This window comes from Hypomesus nipponensis, chromosome 27 (genome assembly GCF_054491055.1).
Source record: "Hypomesus nipponensis isolate SF chromosome 27, ASM5449105v1, whole genome shotgun sequence".
Lineage (NCBI taxonomy): Eukaryota > Metazoa > Chordata > Actinopteri > Osmeriformes > Osmeridae > Hypomesus > Hypomesus nipponensis.
In genome coordinates, this window is record NC_140387.1 from 10167969 (window position 1) to 10191879 (window position 23911).

General features: G+C 41.2%; 1 protein-coding gene across 1 annotated transcript; it reads right to left on the reverse strand.

Moving 5' to 3' along the window:
• Positions 1–676: 676 nt before the first annotated feature.
• LOC146220781 (sterile alpha motif domain-containing protein 3-like) lies at positions 677–9650 on the reverse strand. Its single transcript, XM_084694099.1, has 9 exons — positions 7382–9650; positions 6280–6478; positions 5769–5930; positions 5559–5646; positions 5255–5434; positions 4958–5161; positions 4369–4540; positions 4175–4254; positions 677–3878 (listed from the first exon to the last, which is right to left on the reverse strand). The coding sequence occupies exons 1-9, from the start codon at positions 7482–7484 to the stop codon at positions 3582–3584; spliced, it is 1485 nt and encodes a 494-aa protein (XP_084550225.1). The 5' UTR covers positions 7485–9650; the 3' UTR covers positions 677–3581.
• Between the last annotated feature and the right edge of the window lie 14261 nt (positions 9651–23911).

The window sequence follows — 23911 nt, forward strand, 5'->3', positions numbered from 1 at the left end:
ACAATTCTAAAAGAGAGGGGGATTCGATTTCAATCCCCAAGGGACACACTGAGAGTGCACTGGACTGAAGGATTAAAAGTATACAACAGCGCTCAAGACGCGGCGAGGGCGATGCGGGAGAGAGGATGGCAGGTCCCGGACCCGGGAGAGGAGAGACTGACACCGCTGCAGAGACAGGAGGCAGCGCGCAAGTGGACCAAAATCGGGAGATGATCGTACAGGTGAGAATAGAGGACGTGAAACGCCACGGTGACCGATTGGGAAAGAACATGGACACAAACACAGCTTCAAATTTATAACTTTTGAATAAAGCCTATTATTTAGTGGCTTGATGGTCCTTTTGAAAAAACCGCAGTGGGTTAAAATAATGTATGGAAAAAGCTCATAAAGCTCTCCCCCGGGAGCTCTGGAAGTTAGATGTTGGACACTTATAGTGAGCTTGGGAGATCAACGCCCGAGGAGATCTCCGCCACTAGGGGGGGGGGGGGCCCTCTCACTATGAGAGGCTTAACCCCTCACCTACACACTAAGAAATAGAGGTACGGGATTGGTCCTAAAAAGGTACAAACCCTTTGTCCCCCCCACAGTACCCTATCAGGGTACAACACTGTACCTTAAATACAGGTACATATTTGTACCTTCTAATTTGTACCTCTAAAAGAACATTTCTGTACCCCTCGTGACAAAAATGTACCTTTATGTCCTGGAACAAAAATGTACCCATTGGAAAGGTACATAATTTGTCCCTTATGAGGTACTGCTGGGGGGACAAGCCACTGTGTACCTTATGGCGGCAAAAGTATACCCATAAATTCAAATACAAAACCTTTTGTAATTTTTCAAAATACATTCTTTTATTTTACATTTATTTTTACAGTTTCAATTCATCAGTCTTTAACATTTAACGGTTAAAACTGAAAGCATCAGGCTCGATGAGCCGTTCATAAATCAGTTTTTACATTTAAATGGAAAACATTGCAGGTGTAAAGCAGGGGAAATGATCTAGCAAGCACAAAATGTTTTTATCAACCAATTTTGCTTAAAAAAAAAACTCATTTAACAGTTAAAATGGAATGAGCATTCAAAATCAGTGTTTAATGGAAAACTTATCTAGCAAGCATTTAAACAAAATGTTTAAGCGCAACAAACAAGTTATCATCAACTGTATATGTGTCCAGTGATGTATGGTCAAGTTCAAGACCAGGTTTAATCAAAATCCAGTCACTGTCTAATTTTACATTATAAGCATGAAAATGTGAGTCAAAGGAAACCGGGATTAACATTTTACAGCACAGCACCCACAAAGTGTTGATGTTAAGAATGTACTTGATCTGCGCAAACACAGGAATTCTTTCAAGATGTACATGGTCTAATGGCAAAACATCTCTAATAGCATACTTCACGTTTTTTAGTGAAATTTGGGACACGCGCTGAATTTCTTTGTCCTCCCATTCTAAATCTCTGATCTGATTTCCTTTTAATGCATTCTGGAGGCCAATAGGAAGAGACAATAATGGTGTGCTCACTGATTTACCGGGCACTTTTTCACAATCACCCAAGACATTGTTCAGGGAAAATTCCCAGCATTGTTTGAGCTGGTGACGATTGCTCAGTGTCACTGTTATGTTTCTAAAATTTCGACAGTTATTGGTCAGATTCTTAAAATACTGATGTTTGCCTTCGAATCTCATACACCAAAGAGAACGAAGAGGACCATACATTAACATAAGTTGAGGATAATGTATAAGGAAGTGACATTTAGGAGTTAAAATCGTTCCAAATACCTCTGTCATCTCAGAAAGGAATGTATGCACAAGTAATTCAAGACATGCTAGATCATCTTTCCTCACTTTAGTGGCCATGACAATATCTGCAATATCTCTACATAATAAAAACACATGCCAGTATCTGCTGCCAGGAGGAATACGGTGCCCCATTATAAAAGGCAACAATCGAAAGAGACACCATTTTTGGGTAGCTGTTCCTACGATTCCAGAAGTCCGGAGAAGTCTTTCAGACAACAGCACAGGTTGATTGGCCTTGTCATTCTGACCAATACAGAATTTTTGAAGCTCGTCATTTAGTTCAGTTATAGTAATATGTTTTTGTGTATGCGCTTCACGAATAACATACTTCATTGTCAATGGTAAAACTCCCTCCAACATATCGTGCATGATGTCTGGAGGTAGAGACTTAGTTACATCAAAATAACTGAGTGCATCAAATGAACTAGGGCCATATACACCGTACAAAGCAGCATCTTCCTTGTTATGCCGGACACACTGGAGATGATATTTGTGGACTTCTGTTGTTCTCACAATAAAACTATCTTCCTGGAATTTTTGATTAATTTCTGAATAGGTTGCCATACAGTAACGACAAATTCGACCCGAGTTAAAACACATGCGGAAGCCACCAATCATATGTGCCGACAGATTGTCTGCTGAAAAAGTTGCTAAAGCTGCAAACACTTTGTGCTCCTTTCCACTGACACTTACTATGAAGCCTTCAGTTGAAAGCTGTTTTAGGTCATCTAACATGGGTTTCAGTATGACGTCCATACCAAATTGTTTTACATGTGAGTAACGAGCCAGCAGAGCTAGGTGAATGTGCTTCAGTTGAGATCTATACATTCCACTTAGATTTCCAATTGTGTAGTAAAATGCACATAACTTGTATTTAGTTCTCTTGGAGCCCAAAGGGTTTACAATCTCAAATTCGTCCTCATACAAATGAAGTCTTATTGCATTTGGATGCTCTTTGAAAATCAAATGTTCTTTAAAATTAACACCATCTGTATAATCCGACAGAAGTTGTTCATCTTTGTCCTCATTGTTTTCAGTAATTTTATTCCAGACATCTTCATGAGAACAGTATTTCCTTAGAACTTCAGAGATGGGAACATAGGAATAGCTTCCAATTGTATTTCCTGAAGAGCCTCTTAGTGTGTAATGTACAGGTTCTGTATAGTCCATCTTGGCCTTGCAGCGTTCTTTTATCATGTGCGGAGAACGGACGACATCATATGCTTTTTCAAAGAAATCCGATGAGTGCAAAACCTGTTGAAGTTCAGGGCACTTTGAAATATCAAAACCGTTGTTTTTAAGATGGTGAGAAATAAACAAATCATAGTTTTCTTTGAAAAAACAAAATAGAAATTTGACATCATTGGTGATGTCTTGTTGTACTGACAAATGTAGAAGGTTTACCTCTCTGCATTTAAGAATGAATCCAAACAGATTATCTCTGAAATCCTCCAATAAATTGTCTAAATTGGGCTTAACCGTTTCGGGATCCGAACCACTTGGATCAGTCATTGAACTTCCCTGCTGCACTGAGGACTCTAGAATGGGACAGTCATTTGTATTTTCAGGTCTAAATACAAAGCGTCTGTGCTTTCTGTACACATGTTTTCTAAAAGAATGATATTTGGTAAAAGTTGACCGGCAATCACCTAAACCGCAGGTGACGTTAAAATTTGGTTGATGGGCATGAACAATGCCAACATGTTGCATCAACTTGAACAGCGTAAATGTCCTTCGAGGACACATAGGGCACTGGTGCATCGGAGGCATAATGGTTTAGCACAGAAGATTGATCACACGTAGTACAGTCACTGGCAGTGTCTTCTCGCCCTCTTCTACAATACTGACAATGCGCCTCTGAAGGAAGGTCAGAGTATTTTTCAGGTGCAGTGGGTATGCAATGTTGAAAACAAAATGCATACTGAAGGCTGTGATGAAACCGTCTTCAATGCCCGTGCACTGGCACACGTCTACTCCGTCGACTTTCACCACGTTCAACGCTCTTCCGGCAATCGCCATTTTCCAGTCATTATCCAGCAGTCTTATGGTAGGATAGGGTGTAGCAGGGTTGCCCTACATGAAAGCAAAACATGCAAAAGGGAATGATTATAATTTGTTACCAATCAGTCAATTTGTGAACTCATTGGCACTTTTATTGCAATCAAATCCAATTTGTCAACAGTTCTATTAGAGTCCTATGTTATTTATTTATTTGTTATATTTTTCTTGGGGGAAAAAAGTTTAAATTTTTGTTGCCCCTGACAAGAAATTTGCATCCTATTATATGAAAAAGTAAACAATTACTTTCTGTGCATATTTTTATGCAAGGTCTACTAGCAGTCATATTGTTGGATAATCCAGACGCTTACCTCTCCCATTGTAATGAAGTGTTCCACCTTTTCTTTGAAGATTAGTGGCAACAGGATCAGTCCGGCCCTGAAGTCGATTCCTGCAACACATAAAAATATACTACTTTCACAATCGCATGCATTTTCAACTGCACCTGGTGGTTATTACAGAGATCTAATTACTTCAGGTTAATAAGCAAGGTGATCATCACTACCTGGTACATCTTCAGCAAGGGCATCTTGTCTTGTTTCGTTGTACTGTTTTGCTATGGGAGATTTTCCCTTGGCAAGTTGAAGAACATTTGTCAGTACATTGGCGAACCCCTCCCTGAAGCGATCACCAAAGCCTTTTTGTGATTGATGAATCCGGTCAACCTCGTTGAAAAGCTGTAGAACACACGTATAGCACTTTATACTTTATTTTCATAAAATACGATTTTTTAAAACTGAAGTAGTGTGTATTGGCATACTTCTGTTTTATAAAAGCAATACCTCACTTCTGTCCAATATATGTACTCATCACAGTTAAGGGTGTCTCTACGGCTTTACTGTCATAGCCTATAATGAGCACATATCACTAAAGAAACACTTAAACCAACTCTCCACACTATAAACAAACTTAATTGGGAGCTATGAATAAAGTTATCATACTGCCTTGACAATTTATAATGAAAAACTATTTGAAAACTGTATTACCTTACCTATATAACCTAACAGTTTGATTTCACTTCAATTTCTAATATCCAAAATAATTACATATAGATTGACAAAACTCCACTGTAACAGTTCGGCATTTCCACTCACTTCAGCAGGCATCCTCAGGTGTGGATATTTAATTAGAACATCCTCTACAGTCATTCCTTCCATAATCTCACGTCTTCTCCACGGAAATGTTCGGACCATCCGGTCATGGACAGTAGACATGTCTGGTTGGGTCTTCAGGTATTCGTTTTGAAGCACATTCACATGAGCCTCAATTGTGCTTGAGTCCTCGCCAACACCAATTTCCTTTGGCAAAAGGAACAGATAGATGCTAAAAGTCAGTGCACTCATTGTACACTAATACAGTACTGGTTGACAAACAATATCCTATGGACTTACATCAGTAAGACTTGCTGACATCCGACCGCGGAGCATCTGTGCTGAACCAGCAGATGCCGTAGTGGATTCAGACTGCTTTTTGTTGCCAAACTTCTCCTTCACCTTCCTTACTTCACAGTCGTTTACAAGAGGTGCACGTTCAGCCTTGAATTTACGTTTGAGGGACATGTGCCAGGTGTGCTAGTAAAAATTAAACACATTTGACACACTGTTATATTGCAGCAAGTAAGGAATGAGTAACAATACTGTTTTACAAACAAACATTAAATTTTTACTAAAAACTATTTAAAAAAATACAACTTACATAGCCGTTCCCCGTCACATCTCTCAGAAAAGGATATTTCACAACCAGCGCCTTGACAACCTGGGTGTATTCTGCATTGGTTGGATACCTAGCTCAAAGTTAGGAACAAACTCAAAGTCAATCCCTTAGTTTTGTCTTAAGATCAATTCACAATCAATGAAGGCAGCAAGTAGTCAAGTTGTATTAGCAGAAGTGGTTGTAAGTACTTACAGTGTATATTCTGCAACCATTTCATACAAGCCTCTGATTATGTTGTTGCGTAACTTTTGCGCACACGGTCCCACTCCCTCAGCATCGAGCTTTGATTGAACATCTCGCGGGAATTTCGGAATGCCAATCCCCAGAGGAATTCGGTTGCGAGTTACTTCACTGCTGCAAGACAACAAGATGACATTAGTGCAGAAAGGCATAATATGTCCACAGTATGTGACAACATATTTAGGTTTAAAAACATTAAAATAGTGCAATTCACATAATACGTCCCCTTTAATACACAGCCTAGGCTCTGTAAATGGGTAAAACAAACGGGGTCCACCATAGCAAGCAACATGCCCGTTTACAGAGCATAGGCAATAAGACTGCTTTTTTTTTTCAGTGTACGCGAACACAAACACAGTACTGACAGGTAGCTGGGTCATGGAGATATTTACTGATTTTAACAAAAAGTGATAGTGACAAGCATCTCTCCCTTTAAAGCCTCATAGTGATGCACTTATCTTACCTTGGATCTGTGAAAGGCTGTGGCTGGTGCTCCTCAGTGGAGTTAGAATTGACTGGCTCTTGCACGAGACCCTCCTTGTGCTGATGTGCAGTGACAAACTGTCTAAATTGTAGTTGCTTTTTGAAAGAACCATCAAATAGGTGCCCCACCATGGATTCAGTGAGTCCTAAGTTAACCGTTTCCCCATCCACATGATAATCTGAGATAAAACACAAACACATGCACAATTAAAACAGCGTTATGGGACAATACTTTCAACATTTTTCAAGCATCCCTACAAATAAATGTGTTGAGGAAAAGACAAACGTTGGAAATGGTAGAGTTGGGCTGCTGTTATTTTCACGTTCAATTAACAGACAAAAAAAATGTGTAGTCTTTGTAAGGTTGGGCTGTCCCGAATACAATTTTATATATTTATCACGGAATTCACAATATAAAATGGTAAAATAGAGATAGTATATACCAAAGCACGACGTTACCGTGAGAGATTTTTTCTTAAAGCTGTCAAAGCTAGCAATGCCAGTTGGTCCACATGGATGTAACATTAATGGACCTGAAAAAACAGGTTTCACTACCCAAGTTGGCAGGGGCCCCATTAGACCGCGCCAATACTGGTGCCCCTGCCAACTTGGGTAGTGCAACCCATTTTTAAATTCAGAGTGAGACTAAAATGTGCTTGATGTAGCTAGCTAACATTTAAGGCAGCTATTGACGATTTAACAGATTTTACTAATTGCAATGTGGGCATTTTCAAATACAGAGTATGACTAAATGTGCTTGATGTAGCAAGCTAACATTTAAAAAGACAAATATTGACGTTTTTCAACGGCTTTGACTCATAGCAATGTGGGCGGCAAATGAACATTCGACTTCCCTTCGTTTTAGTGAGCTACCACCATCTTATTTGATAACTGACTCTTGTTGGCCCTTGTAGGCCAGGTTAGTTAGCTTAACAGAGCTAAAAGGGCTACCGTTAAGGCACAATGGACACTTTGCCGAACAACCGTTGCTATGTGGTTGGTGTTTGCGCACCCTTTGAGCTCCGCCACACTGAATGTCTAAAGTTAGCTTGCTAACAAAAATGTTACAACCATTTACTTACCCCTGAATTTTCTGCTCTCTTCTTCGTTTATGTTAATTCCTGCTTCCGAACATTTTTTTATAAGTTGCTCCGTTGATAGGGTCGATAAACTGTTTGTCGCCATGCTGTCATCATATCCATAGCCACTGACTTGACAGAAACGAACCAGACGATCCACAGTTGTACACGTTAGTTTCCGAGTAACTTCATTGGACGAGAGGCATTGAATGCGCGCGGAGGCGCGGAGTGACTCCAACTGACAAAATCCCTCCGCTCAATTCAGAGCTAGACGAGCTGCACCTTTGTGCCCTACTTTATGTCAGTTGATGTCAATTAAATCAGGGCAAGGAGTGGATTTGGATTAATAATCATTTATTAATGATTTATTCATTGAAAAAGTTTCCTCATATTTTTTAAATGTTACATGTATTGAGAGAGGGGGAACAATTCTCTATTTAGATCACTGGTTGCTACATTGATTGCCTGTACCTTAAGCTTTTTAAAGTACAATTTTGTACCCATTGACGGCAGCAATGCTTTTGTACCTTAAAAATCAAACAAAGGTACACAGTTGTCACCTTCAGGACCATTTCAGTACCTTACAGGGTACTTTTCTGAAAAATGTACCTTTTAGGTACGGAAATGATACCTCCATTTCTCTGTGTGTACCAACAGGGAACAGGGGGACTTGTTTGAAACCCCCGAATGCCTTGGAAGTTCATGTTCTGATTGTTAAAATGTGTTTTTTAAGTTCAGCGGTTGCTACTATTTTACATATTGTGTTCTGTGACGTGGAGAACAGAAGAATGCTTCAAGAGGAATTACTATGCAACGTAGGGGTATTAGAATGGTGTCATTAAATGTTAATGGTATGAACAATCCTATAAAAAGGGGTAAAGTGTTAACAAAATTTAGAAAGGAAGAGATGCAGGTTATTTTTCTACAAGAAACTCACTTGTCATCACAAGAACATGAAAAATTTAAAAGATATGGATACAACAATACTTTCTATAGCTCATTTAAGCAGTTTCATAGGAGAGGGGTAGCCACACTAATTAAAGACTCAGTGAAATTTGAAACGAGCGAAGAAATGTGTGACAGGGAAGGAAGGTACGTGGTGTTTAAGGGAAAAATGGATGGACACATGGTTACATTAATCAATGTGTACGCGCCACCTGATAGCGATAAGACATTTTTCAAGGAGCTTTTTGATATCATAGCTGTGGAAATGGATGGGATCCTGATTTGTGGGGGGGATTTCAATGTGGTACTAAATCATGATTTAGATACGACGAGTACAAGAAAAGCTAGGGCACATATCTCTAAGTACATGAACATACAACTGAAGCAACTGGGAATTATAGATATATGGAGGGATAGGCATACACTAGATAGAGACTACACACATTATTCAAATCCACACTCGAACTATGCAAGCATCGACTATTTTCTCATGACCATGGAGGATAAACACAGGGTAGAAGACTGTTCGATAGGTGTTACTGACTTGTTTGACCATAGTGCAGTCAGTGTATCTGACAGTGAATCTAACCGCTAGAAGAAAGAACACAGTCTGGAGGTTGAATGTAGGTATACTGAATAACAAAGATCTAGTGAAAGAAATAAAAGGAGATATAACTAGATATAGGGAAGAAAATGATAATGGAGAAGTAAACCCAATTATTCTCTGGGACGCTCTGAAGGCAGTAATAAGAGGGAAGCTCATAGCACAAACAGCGCACCTTAAAAGAACCAAACTGGAACTGTATCAAAACTTAACAGGGCATCTAAGAGAGTTTGAAAAACAACATAAAAACACAAATGACCCGGAGGCACTGGCGAAGGTCAAAGAAATTAGAGGCAAGATAAATAAGACTATTGTCAGAGGTGGAGAAAAAAAGTGAGGTTTGTAAAGCAGACGTACTATGAAGGAGGGCCAAAAGCAAATACATTATTGGCCAGAAGGATTGGGGTACAACAAACACTAAGCACTATTCTTAAGATTAGGAACCCCAAAACTAATGAGTTATTAAAAGAGCCAGAGGAAATAGAGGGAATATTTGAGGAATATTATAGGACACTATACACACAACCAGCAGCAGCAGATGAAGAGAGTATCGAAACATTTTTGGAGGGGTTAGACTTACTGTTGATAGGGGAAGGGCAGAATAAATTCTTCAATTCAGATATTACAGAGGAAGAGTTTGGGTATGCAATTAGTAGAATAAAGAATGGTAAATCACCAGGTAGTGATGGATTCCCATCGGAATTCTATAAAGTATTTAGGCAGGAACTTTATTTATAACTTTAATTATTAGCCTCTGACGCGGGCTCTATCTCTGTTCTGGTTCTTCTAGACCTTAGTGCAGCATTTGACACTGTGGATCATGAGATTCTCCTGGAGCGTATGGAGAACTATGTTGGGATCTCTGGTACTTCACTTCAGTGGTTTAGATCGTATCTATCTGATAGATCACAATATGTCCACTATGATGGTTGCTCATCCAGGAGCACTACTGTAAAATACGGAGTACCACAGGGTTCAGTTCTAGGCCCTCTGTTATTTTCACTCTATATGTTGCCTTTAGGAAACATAATTAGAAGCTCTGGGGTAAATTTTCACTGTTATGCAGATGATACTCAGCTATACATGTCCATAAAGCCTGGAGAATTTCCACATGCTATGGAAAAATGTGTTTCCGGGTTGAGAACTTGGATGACAGCAAATTTCCTTCTTCTTAATTCGGATAAAACCGAGGTTCAAATTTTCGGCCCTAAAAAATACAGAAATAATTTATCCAATCTGACCTTAAACTTAGATGGTGTCAAAGTATCTCAAAGCCAGTTGGTAAAAAATTTAGGAGTCACATTGGACCCAGACCTTTCGTTTGAGTACCATATTAAACAAATCACCAGAACTGCATTTTTCCATCTACGTAATATTGCCAAAATACGAAAATTCCTCTCAAAGGATGATGCTGAAAAACTAATACATGCTTTTGTTACGTCCCGATTGGACTACTGCAATGTGTTGTTCTCTGGCCTCCCAATTACCTACTTGAAAAATTTACAGCGGGTACAAAATGCTGCTGCTAGACTATTGACAAAAACAAGAAAGTTTGATCATATAACATCTACTCTTATCTCTTTACACTGGCTCCCTATCCAAGCCAGAGCTGATTTCAAAGTTTTACTACTAACTTACAAATCTCTACATGGATTGGCACCACTGTACCTCTCCGGTCTCCTTGCACCCTATTGCCCCGCAAGGACTCTAAGATCTCAAGATGCCGGCTATCTGGTAATACCCAAAATTAAGAAAAAAACTGCTGGAGGTAGGGCGTTCTCATATAGAGCACCTCTTCTCTGGAACAAATTACCTGTCTCAATTAGGGAGGCTGATACTGTTTCGACATTTAAAACTAGATTAAAAACGTTCCTGTTTAGTCAATCCTATGATTGTTAAATGTGTGTACTTTCTATGTAAACCTGGGGTGTGCGTTTGCCTATGTGTGTATCACATGTAACTTTTAAATTGTAATTTTAGCTTATGTTCACACTGCCCATTTAAATGTTACAAATAAAGTAAACCTGTTATTGTATATTGTTACTGTAATAGTTCCGTTGCTGTATATTTTAATTGTTATAGTTTACTAGTTGGAGACAACGGGGGGCTGGTTGTTTTCATCCTTATTCGTATAAATATAACCTATTTTAGAGTTGTTTCCCCTGGAACAGATTTCATGTTCCAACCAAGGGGGGCTGTCGCTGTCTTGGTGTGTGGGGCTGCATCACATACCCTCTTAGCTTTGTTAAATTGCTGCACTAGTCCACACTTGACCGGTGGGGATCTCATTCTATTACGACTGAAACTGTTAGCTGCTCCTGGCATTCTCTAATCCCTGTTCTCCTCTCTGTCCCCCCCACACATCCCTTGTGGTGTGGGGGGTCTGAGCTGTCAGGACCTGCCTGGTCGTCGGTCTACCAACGCTGGACCAGGTCGTCAACCGGAAACCAGCCTCCATGACGGTCAACAGCGAGTTTCCAGGTCCCATCCAACGTCTATAAAGCCGAACAATGGATTTTTGGTGTTTTAAAACCCATTGACACTGTATGACTATGTTTAGCTTGTGTTCTGCTCCTCTCTCTTGCCAACCGTCTCTGGAGGAGGGGATCCCTCTCTGAATTGCTCCTCCCAAGGTTTCTTCCATTTTTTCTCCCGTTGGGAGTTTTTCTGGGAGTTTTTCCTTGTCTTCCTTGAGGGTTTAGGTTGGTTGAGGGGCAGTTCTATGGGCGTATGTGAAGCCCTCTGTGACATGCTTGCGTGTAAAAAGGGCTATACAAATAAATTTGATTTGATTTGATTTGATTTTGATTTGAACTTAACCCCTTATTGTTAGCATCATTTAGATACTCAATGAAGGAGGGCAGGACTCCCCCATCCTGGAAGGAGGCTATTATTTCTATAATACCTAAAAAGGGCAAGGATAAAGAAATGTGTAGTAGCTACAGACCGATATCCATGCTTAATGTTGACTATAAGATCTATACTTCAATTATTTCAAAAAGATTTGAGTCGTTCAGGCCTGATATTATAGATGAAGACCAGACTGGTTTTATAAAAGGAAGGCAGGCACAGAACAATATAAGGAAAACCATTCACATAGTAGAGGAGGGGAAATAGTGTGGTCTTAGTGAGTTTGGATGCAGAAAAGGCATTTGATTGTGTTGGATGGACCTACTTGTATAAAGTCTTAGGAAAATTTGGCTTTAATGGGGATTCTATCAAATGCATACGGTCACTGTATGATGAGCCAACAGCAAGAGTGAAAGTGAATGGTAGTCTGACGGATCGGATTAAACTAGAGAGGTCGACTAGACAAGGGTGTTGCCTATCTCCAACACTTTTAGATATCTTCATCGAACCACTAACTCAAGCAATTAGACAGCAGCATAATATCAAAGGGGTGGAAATGAGAGGATCAGAACACAAATTGGGCCTATTCGCGGACGATGTGATTGCATACATAGGTCCCCCAGACGTGAGCTTTCCAATACTTATGGATCTACTGGAGGTATACGGGCACTACTCAAGGTATAGACTTAATGTGGCAAAGACACTGATTCTGGCTCTAAATTACACGCCAACAATAGGGATCAAAGAGAAATACAAATTGAGATGGGACTGTGAGAAGATTAAATACTTAGGAGTGAATATTACAAAAGGAGTAGACAAATTATATAACCCAAATTACACACAGCTCAAGGATCGAAATTGTAAAGATGAACATATTGCCAAGGTTATTGTATCTCTACCAATCTTTACCCATACCTAACCACAAAGTCAATTTATGGAGTGGGACAAGTGGATCTCAAGGTTCATCTGGGTGGGCAAGAGACCCAGGATTAGGCTTGCAACACTACAGTTACCTAAGGAGAGAGGAGGAATGGCGGTGCCCAGTTTCAAGGATTATTACTATGCAGCACAGACCAGAGCCGTTGCATGTTGGTGTACCAGTAACTACGTAGCCAAATGGAAAGATATTGAAGTGAGGGGGAGGGATATCAGATTCAAGCGCTAGTGGGAGATAATGAACTATTTGAGAAACGGGAAGCCTTGCTAGACCCAATATCTAAGTTTTCTCAACATTTGGAACACAGTAGTAAAGAGATACAAATTAGGAAGAGAAACGAAGATTTTGAGATGGCTAACACATGACAATACATTTCAACCCGGAAAAGATCAAGGTTACAGGAGATGGGAAAGAGGAGGCATCACCGCAATATGCACGATGGTAAAAAAGGGGGAAATGCTAAGTTTTCAAAATCTAAAAGAGAGGTTTGATTTAGAGAGGGGTGACCACTTTAGATATCTACAAGTAAGGGATTATTATATAAGGGAAATAAAAATGGATAAGGCCACCAAACAAAATGGAGTAATTAAGGTGCTGACTGATGCATATACAGAGGGGAAGAGCAGGGTGATCTCAGCCCTATACCAAGGTCTGCTAAAGAGTAGTGGGAATTCTACTATGTATGTAAAGGAAAAGTGGGAAAGAGAGCTTGGGATTGAGATAACTGAGGAAGAATGGTATAATGTGGGCAGGATACAGCACTCGACAACTGCTTCCAGGTCATGGAGGGAGTTCGGGTGGAAGAACATCATAAGATATTTCATAACTCCAAATATGAAAGGGAAGTATGCTCCGGAACAGAACGCATGTTGGAGGTTGTGTGGGCAGGAGGGGGCAAACCACACACATATTTTGGAAGTGCCAAAAGTTAGAGCAATATTGGGAAGATGTTTGGAAAGAATTAAAGGAGATAATTGCTTATGAAATGCCTAACACCGGCTTGGTGCTGTATCTGGGGAATCTGGTTCAGGTAAACGTTGAGGGTGGGGACTTATATCTGATAAAAGCTCTGCTGGCAGCCAGCAAGAAAACAATAACAAGAGTGTGTTACAGAGCAGATCCACCAACAAAGAAGCAATGGCTTGGTGTAGTTGAAGAAATATACGTCATGGAAAGATTCACGTACATATTGAGGGTCCAGGAGGGGAAGTTTGATACAAGATGGGAAAAATGGGTAGAATATAAAAGAACAATTAATGACACCACAGATTAGGAAGCTCGAAATCAGATCTTGACGTTGCATTTCAAGTAAGGAAGAACGCTTACATGTCACTGTTATTTCTATTTATTATTTTTATTTCCTTCTACTTTCCTGTTTTTGCTTTTGTTGTGGCTTTCGATTTGTCTTTTGTTTCCTTTCAATGTCTTTTTGACCTAAACATATGGGTATGAATTGTTAATCCAAGCACATGCAGCTCTATTTGAGACTATCTTTTATTCTGGATGTATTTTTGCATATATGTGGTTTGATATTGGTAAAATGTGCAAAAAAAACAATAAAGTTAAAAAATAAAATACAAATGTCTGTGTTCTGTGCAAAACAACCATCCGCATTGAGTATGCGTGTATTCAGGTAACGTAACAGAGTTATTTTTTCTTCTCTTTCAGCATGTAAAGTAGGCCCACCAGTAGGATAGAGGACAGGGAAACATTTTGCTTTGGTTTGATCTGTTAGCAACCTAACAGGACTGTTGCCTTCACCTGGTGCCACATTTAGTCTGTCCTGGAAATGCTAATCAATGATCTCTGAACCAAGATCAACTGGCTGTAATGACGTATCAGACAAAAGTCCATTCTGTCCTTTAATATATGTCAAATCCTCCTCTGGTTGCTCTTCAGGAGTATTCTCTTCATCACTCTCTTCTACGGTTTCATCTTTGTTATACGCCTCTCTCAGCATCATCAGTTTCATTCAAAGTAATATCTCAGAGCATTTCTGACACGGTCAGTATGGACATACATATACTCATAATGCCCTTTGTATGTCAATTTTCGTTTCAGTTTTACTCTTATCATTTTGTCGTCACATTCATGTCTCGGAAGTATGTTTGTTACATCTGCATTATTGATAAGAACTGAGACACATGGGCCATGACAAGCTCTCTGGCAACCAACCACGTGCAACCACGTTTTGCTCTAAAGAGTTGAGACACAAGATCCGCTGGGATTTCCTCTAAATGCATGTTGTTGGCAACGCTCTGGTCTGGCAGTTTTCCACTAAGTATTTTTCGATGGCATGTATAGCAAATCCATAACTTACTTGATGGATTGTCACACAAATAGTTTCCATGCTCACATTCAACATCATACACATGTAAATATGTTAATGTTATACACCTGTTAGCCAGTGCAGCAATTTTCTCTCCTTTGTTTTGCGCGCGCGCATCAACTCCGTAACTAGAATCATATCAAACACAGAATGTGGATGCATTGACAGGGCAGCTGTGGTGGTGGTGGTGGTGGTGGGGGGGGGGTGGGGGGCATCATAAAGGAATTATGCGTAGGGCACCAAAATGGCTAGCGGCGGGACTGGTTGTTGGTCAGTGCGCATTCCATCTTCCACCATTTAAAGTCATTATAGTTGTTTCCAAAAAGTCAGCTGCAGCAAAAATGTCCATCTCGGTTGCCCATGAACCACTGTAATACATTCTTGACTTGGTCACGTAGTCCTGTACAGATGTGTACTCATCTGTCAAATACAATTCAAATTTGGAACTGTTCTGTTTAAGGTGTTGCACAACGGCCCGTCTAATTTCTAGATGCTTCTCTTCATTTTGAAATATGCTAAAGGATAGGCTACGATAGAAACAGTTTCCATCCGGCTTTATACTCTTTATTTTACAAGGACAACCCATGACATCAACGTTTGTTGCTACAGTAATCTGAACGTTTTCATTTGCAAGTTTTAAACGTGCGCACAAAACATCCTGATCCTGATTCGTTAAAAGGTTGTTCCTGAACTCTTACATCGCTAATAATGACATCATCTGTTTCCTGACTTGTTTGAACGGGGGTTGTTGTTAATGTTGGTATGTCTGTCTTTGTTGTTGAGGACACCGTCTCTCTAGCCATGATTCCTCTGGCTCGTTTCCTATTCGGCTGACGCTGAGGTTTACTCTCTGGTTTACTCAGCGAAAATAAGCAACAATACTTGACATGTGTCGTTTCTTGTTAACATCTCTATTAGCGTGTGAATCAATAAGTGCAAACCACGTTCCCTCTTTTACAATAGCACATGTATTATTAGCACAAATGGTTATGAGACATGCCTCGTTACTCAACTGTTCGTTGTAATGCTACATCAAATGGCAACATCACGTATAGCATGGTCATAATCATCAAAATGAACAAATCCAGTGAAAGAATCAGAAAAGTATATTCTGAAATCAAAATTACACAATCTATGTCTTGTTGGCAGTTCAGACACAGCAATGTAACCTCTTCTTCTGACATGGTCTCTTATCTTACCCTGAGCTCTCATGGATCTATACAGGCAAGTCCCTTTCACCAAAACATTATCTAAATCTTGAGTATTCCAAGTCAACACACTCTTAGTCTTGCTCTTCATAACTGCAGTCTGACTGATGGCACCACACTGCTTGTTTTGTGCATCTCCAAACTGTGGATGACCTTGATGAAAGGATCCCATTAGCACAGATCTCAGGTATCAAATAAAATAAAGGAAAATAGATACCACTGAATAGCAAATACATGTAGGATGCATTAATTTAAATCAGATACCTTTTCAAAGGATAGCAGGTGTCCTGCTTATATAACCAAATGGTACTGGTTCCCTCATACAAATCATACACACTCATAGATTACTGGAGCATTTAATTTATGGGCCCATAAGGTGATAAACTAAGCCGGCATATATCTATTTGAAACACCCCAAACATTAATTGTTCCTGTTGCAGGCCTGAGTTGCTTGTGGGCTTGTGGCCTTTAAACGTAAAAGTGGCCTCTTCACGCAATACGCAACAAAATAAAACCAGCTGTTAACTCACGAATGTGATGAGCTCCCGGCACAGAGGAACTCTGTGCACCGCCGTCAGTAGTAGTCGCGCGACTCACGCAGTTCACTTGTGTGGCCTCTCGTTCTGTTCACTCGCCGTTCTTCAATAGCCAATTAGCAACCGACCAGCAGGCTACAGCTAGCAAACTGCCCACTGTTTTAAACATCATTTGACTAAACAAAATATATGAAAACTGCCCGAAACTTCCCGGTGTAAATAGAATAACCTACTTTTGCATACCCTATGAAAATGGTTGTCAGGCCGACAATTATACGCATCATATACGAAAGAGGAATGTATCTTAGTTGCAGTCTACTACGCAACCTCTGTCGCTTCCCCGGTGCAAAATATATGAAAACTGCCCGAAACTTCCCGGTGTAAATAGAATAACCTACTTTTGCATACCCTATGAAAATGGTTGTCAGGCCGACAATTATACGCATCATATACGAAAGAGGAATGTATCTTAGTTGCAGTCTACTACGCAACCTCTGTCGCTTCCCCGGTGCAAAAGAGGACGTGCATCGATCGTCACTGGATTTTGCTACATCCGTGAACTCACCTTTGCCACTGATTGGCCAATGTGTTATACAGAAATGAATTATTTTACCCACTTCATTATATTTCCACATAAGCAGTGCCGCCGCAAGCCATTTTGGTGCCCTACGCATAATTCCTATTCCCCCCCCACCACCACCACCACAGCTGCCCTGTCAATGCATCTACATTCTGTGTTTGATATGATGCTAGTTACGGAGTTAATGCGAGCGCGCAATGCGCGCAAGCGAAATTTTGGGGCCTTTATTTGAGTGCATAATAGTTTTTGGAGCATAAACAAAATGTGTTAAATAAACAGCCGTTTCTCAATTGGTAAAACCTTGTCTAGTTCAGGTGATGTATTTTTGTGTCTTAATTTGTCAGCCACACCCTTACGTTTCTTAGCATGGTTTTCCAAATTAATTATAAACATTTAAAACTGAAAGCAAGCAGCCAAGGAGATCTCCACCTTTAATACTCATTTAAAAACGATTTGATCAATCGAATATAAAAGCATTATAGAATGTACAGTAAAGTAACATCTAGCTGGCGTCAGTTATTTCAAATGCATAGATAACATATTTGAGTGTGCTAAAATTAGCAATAACGTCAGCTAGTTCGAGGTGTATGCATAGGCTAACTATAAGTTAGCAGCACATTTCCCGTATTTAACAATAATTAAACATGGACTTACCTGAAAGTGATGCACGGGCATTATCTCGCAGTTTATTTCTTTTTCTGCCCCTGACTCCTGTTGTCTTTTTGAGGCCATTTTCGAAAAGTTCACCTAGCCTACTGTCAAAATTCGTCAGGAAAGGGCACCCACGGCGAGCTTGGAAAGTTGAGTGTGTATTTGTTTTTTTGTGGGGTGGGGTGGGGGGGGGCACCGTCGTAATTTTTTTTGAGCATTTAAATATATTCTTGTTTTGCCTGTTTTGTGATGCCTTAAAAGGTGCGTAATATTTATATAGGCCTACTGAAATAATATCAACATTATAATTATAATAACTATGATGATTTTTCAGTTGGCAATTTTTTGGTGCCCCCTCAGGCCTTGGTGCCCTACGCACAGCGCGTAGTGCGCGTTATGGTCACTGCACATAAGAATAGGATAAATTACAATCCTTTTTTAAATGAACATTTTACATTATTATCAGAAAAAAGCAAAACAAATACATTATCTGTTTGGTAAACAGACAGAAAAAAACAAGGAAACTTAACCATGTATTTTCTACAGGGTTACAGAAGTAACATAATTAATAGTTTTACCAATGATAGACATATTGCCTTTGCTTGGCTGCCTTTGACCATCTGCTGGGATGTGGGATCCACAATACAGACAGAGAGCACATCAGAAACTGTCAGGTCTGACAAATCACACTACTGATAAACTATTTCGCGCTCTGACATTTTCATAAAATGTCATTTAATTTCAACAAATAAATATACACATAAACGAAACGACAAACAACTAGAGAGGGTACAATTTCTGGGGAAATTGTAAAGTGTGGTTGCGTCATTTGCAGATGGGTCAGTTTTTTACTTAGATTTGAGAACTATTATTTCAGTATATTTTTAATAGCCTAAGTATGTATACTGATTATTTGTGAAGATTGCATAGATTTAAAAAAGTCTACATTTGTTCATGCTAATTTTCACATCAGCTTTCTGTGTTTTTTTGTACAAAAAATAGTGTTTTGTTTGCAGGGGTGATGTGTATGGGCTAATGTGCGTTTTCGCAAGTGTAAATTTTGGCTAATCATTTGGTAAATTTCAACGTATCATATATGTTCTTATTTGCGTTTTGGGGGGAATATTTTCAGTTTGCAGATGTCATTGTTCTCCTTTAGAATACTAATATTCCATTGCCAACAAGGGCATTTAATACTATTTTTGATATTAAATTACCTCTTCAACACTTCCATTATATAATAATCTATTTATACATACGTTAATGTGATATATAAATCGTTAAGATGTTATTTTTTCTTACTCTAACCATGTAAACTTTGAAACATTTAATCTCCCGTCTCGTCATCTTCCGCTTGTCCGGGGATCGGGTCGCGGGGGCAACGACCTAAGCAGGGAGGCCCAGGCTTCCCTCTCCCCGGCCACTTCCACCACCTCTTCCTGGGGGACCCCGAGGCGTTCCCAGGCCAGCCGAGTGACATAGTCCCTCCAGCGTGTCCTGGGTCTTCCCCGGGGCCTCTTCCCAGTGGGACGTGCCCGGAACACCTCACCAGGGAGGCGTCCAGGAGGCATCCTAATCAGATGCCCGAGCCACCTCAGCTGGCTCCTCTCGACGCGGAGGAGCAGCGGTTCTACTCTGAGCCCCTCCCGGATGACCAAGCTTCTCACCCTATCTCTAAGGGAGAGCCCGGACACCCTGCGGAGAAAGCTCATTTCGGCCGCTTGTATTCGCGATCTCGTTCTTTTGGTCACTACCCATAGTTCGTGACCATAGGTGAGGGTAGGAACGTAGATCGACTGGTAAATAGAGAGCTTCGCCTTTCGACTCAGCTCCTTCTTCACCACGACGGACCGATGCAGAGCCCGCATCACTGCGGACGCCGCACCGATCCGCCTGTCGACCTCGCGCTCCATTCTTCCCTCACTCGTGAACAAGACCCCGAGATACTTGAACTCCTCCACTTGGTTCAGGATCTCCTCCCCGACCCGGAGATGGCACTCCACCCTTTTCCGGTCGATAACCATGGCCTCAGATTTGGAGGTGCTGATTCGCATCCCAGCCGCTTCACATTCGGTTGCGAACCGCTCCAGTGAGAGCTGAAGGTCACGGCCCGATGAAGCCAACAGGACCACATCATCTGCAAAAAGCAGCGACCCGATCTTGAGGTCACCAAACCGGACCCCCTCAACACCCTGGCTGCGCCTAGAAATCCTGTCCATATAGGTAATGAACAGAATCGGTGACATAGGGCAGCCCTGGCGGAGTCCAACCCTCACCGGAAACAAGTTCGACTTACTACCGGCAATGCGGACCAAACTCTGGCACCGGTCGTACAGGGACCGGACAGCCCCGATCAGGGAATCCGGTACCCCGTACTCTCGGAGCACCCCCCACATGAGCCCCCGAGGGACACGGTCGAACGCCTTTTCCAAATCCACAAAACATGTGTAGACTGGTTGGGCGAACTCCCATGTACCCTCCAGGACTCCGCGGAGGGTATAGAGCTGGTCCACTGTTCCACGGCCAGGACGAAAACCACATTGCTCCTCCTGAATCCGAGGTTCGACAATCCGGCGGACCCTCCTCTCCAGGACCCCCGAATAGACTTTCCCAGGGAGGCTGAGGAGTGTGATCCCCCTAAAGTTGGAGCACACCCTCCGGTCCCCCTTTTTAAAGAGGGGAACCACCACCCCGGTCTGCCAGTCCAGAGGCACTGTCCCCGATGTCCACGCGATGTTGCAGAGTCATGTCAACCAAGACAGCCCTACAACATCCAGAGCCTTAAGGAACTCCGGGCGGACCTCGTCCACCCCAGGGGCCCTGCCACCGCGGAGCTTTTCAACCACCTCGGCGACCTCGGCCCCAGAGATAGGAGGGCCCCCCCCGATGTCCCCAGACTCTGCCTCCACGTCGGAAAACGTGTTGGTGGAATTAAGGAGGTCTTCAAAGTATTCCTTCCACCGATCCAGGACGTCCCCCGTCAAAGTCAGCAGCGCACCGTCCCCACCGTATACAGTGTTGACAGAGCACTGCTTCCCCCTCCTGAGTCGCCGGATGGTGGTCCAGAACCTTTTTGAAGCCGTTCGGAAGTCATTCTCCATGGCCTCGCCGAACTCCTCCCATGCCCGGGTTTTTGCCTCCGCGACCGCCAGAGCCGCGTTCCGCTTGGCCTGCCGGTACACATCAGCTGCCTCAGGAGTCCTACCAGCCAATAAAGCCCGATAGGCCTCCTTCTTCAGCTTGACGGCATCCCTCACCTCCGGAGTCCACCACCGGGTCCGAGGGTTACCGCCGCGACATGCACCGACCGCCTTGCGGCCGCAGCTCCGGTCAGCCGCTTCAACAATGGAGGCCCGGAACATGGCCCATTCGGACTCAATGTCCCCGGCCCCCCCCGAGACATGATGGAAGCTCTCCCAGAGGTGGGAGTTGAAGCTCCTTCTGACAGAGGGTTCCGCCAGCCGTTCCCAGCAGACCCTCACATTACGTTTGGGCCTGCCAGGCCTGACCGGCGTCCTCCCCCACCATCGGAGCCAACTCACCACCAGGTGGTGATCAGTTGACAGCTCCGCCCCTCTCCTCACCCGAGTGTCCAAGACATGCGGCCTCAAGTCCGACGACACGACTACGAAGTCGATCATCGAACTGAGAACATTTAATTGAACTACAAATATGGCGTCATTCAACGTCTCGATCTATTGTTTAATGGAATACATTTGTAGTTATTTTAGTCATTTGTGTTTTACACCAATATCATCCCCAATTTTACATCAGATTGATCAGAAATGTAAAATGTACATTTATTATAGATCAATAAAAGTTATATATAATCAGCACTACAAAAGTAAACTTTGGCATTTTTTTTCTTCATAAGTTTGCATAATTTACTGTAAAAAGAACTATATTCAAGTTTCAAATGTCATTGTCACACTCTGCATGGAATGTCTCACAGTGGAGCAACATACACATTTTCAGCCCGGTAGCAGCATACATTGGACTGATTGGAGTACAAGACACATTTTAAATTTTGAAAATTAACACTTCAAGGTGGCGCTGTTGATCCTCCATCTGGCATAGAAGTAAGGCCATATATAAAAAAGTATTAACTAGTCCAAAATATTCGACAGGCCAAGCCACGAACATGAACCACCAAGGACAACAAACTCTATAACCCTAATTTGATAGTGGGGTCTGTTTAAACCATGTCTCATGCAGAGCAAATTATCATATTTTTTAGTTTGGGGATAAACAAATGCAAAAGTGTGTCTGTAGTTATTGTAGTTGTTTATCTATGCAATCTTCCTATATAATCAGTATGCATAGGCCTACTTAAGGCTACAAAAAATATACAGAAATAACAGTTGTAAATTTAAGTACAAAACAGATTTAGCCCAATCCATTATCTTACAAGTTCACCTCGTTCTTCAAGACATTTACTATCCACCTTACAAACACAAAAAAAAACTTCCTTACGGTCAACCGAGAAGGATACAAACTGCCAAACCCAGGTTATAAGAAATATCCCAACTTCAGCTAGCAATAAATGTAGGCTAGCCTAATATTACAGAGTTGGCAAACTGATATCAACCAATGTTGGAGTTATCGGCCCCATCATCAATTCAAACTCGCCAATGTTCCAGACCCCCATTATTGTCCACGACCGATTCTTCCGTTAATTTCTTACAGAAGATATGCAGCGGTAACGAAAGAAAGTAGGCTATCTCACCGATATGTAGACACCTTATATTGCTGCACGCCAAATTAGAGAATCTTACTTAGATTTGAGTAGCCTATGTAAATACACTCTAGCATCAGCCTCCCGCAGCGTCAAACTTGCCAATTCTTAATTGAAAGTGGTGGGTGGACGATAATGGGACCACCCTGGCTAACTGCTAACATGAGGAAAATAACATTTCTAGGCAGGTCCTTATTGGATTTTAAAACCGGAATGTTATATAGGTGTGTATCTATGTATTAAAGTACAATGCTGTGACATAAAGTGTTTAATTTGTATTATATCAACATTTTTGTCAAATTCTAACGAGCGTCAAGAGCTAGGTGGATGATGGTGTTACACAAGCTAACTTTCATTGGCATAACATTTTAATTAACAATTCACTGAGAGTTGATCAGTATACTACATTAAAACAATTACATGCATAGCCATATAGATTACATTTTCTTGAGACGTGTATCCAAGCAGCACATCCTACCTTATCGTAGTCAATGGCGGGTCGGGTCCAGTTTATAGACACCTGCCACGGCCTGACCACAACTCTTTGATGCATTGAAACCAAACTTGCTGTATTCTGTATGAAACGTATAATTAACTTAATTCAAATGAAAATGCAATCCCATAGCATTTTTATAATAAACTTTTCTCTGAATTATGATTTTAGTGTCCGTGTCATTTGAGTGATTCGCATACTTCATTGCTGTTATTGCAACAATTTATTTCATTGGGTTCTTCTCTGTCTTGGGTATAGTTTTTGGACAATTATATAAAACCCCATGGCTGCATTTGTGGCTTAATTTGCGTTATCTTCACTAATATTGAAACAATGAAGCGCTCCCCCACGACCTAGGCCTATTAACCTATAGCGTGTGTACATCTATCAACTTAAATTCGCATCAGGTGGAACCGGGGGTAGGAGTTTCATTCATTATGGTAATGTATTTTTTCTCACTTGCTACCTAGATTTTTAAATTCTTTCAAAATGTTATATAAAAAATGGGCTACTTATGTTGCATAACAAAATGTAAAATTATTGTAAATGAAAGTAGAAATGTGACTTTACCAAAGTTTAATTAATGAATCTTTAAAATAGTCAGGCTTAATGGAGAACTAAATCAGAAGTAGAAGGATACCTCCACAAAGTTTCAGAGGTCATAC

Coding starts and splice junctions, on each gene's coding strand:
- LOC146220781 (XM_084694099.1), bottom strand. CDS start 7,484: ATGGCGACAAACAGTTTATCGACCCTATCAACGGAGCAACTTATAAAA. Junction 5,647..5,768: donor ATGGTTGCAGAATATACACT/GTAAGTACTTAC, acceptor ACTTTGAGCTAG/GTATCCAACCAATGCAGAAT. Junction 5,435..5,558: donor ATGTGACGGGGAACGGCTAT/GTAAGTTGTATT, acceptor AATTTTTACTAG/CACACCTGGCACATGTCCCT.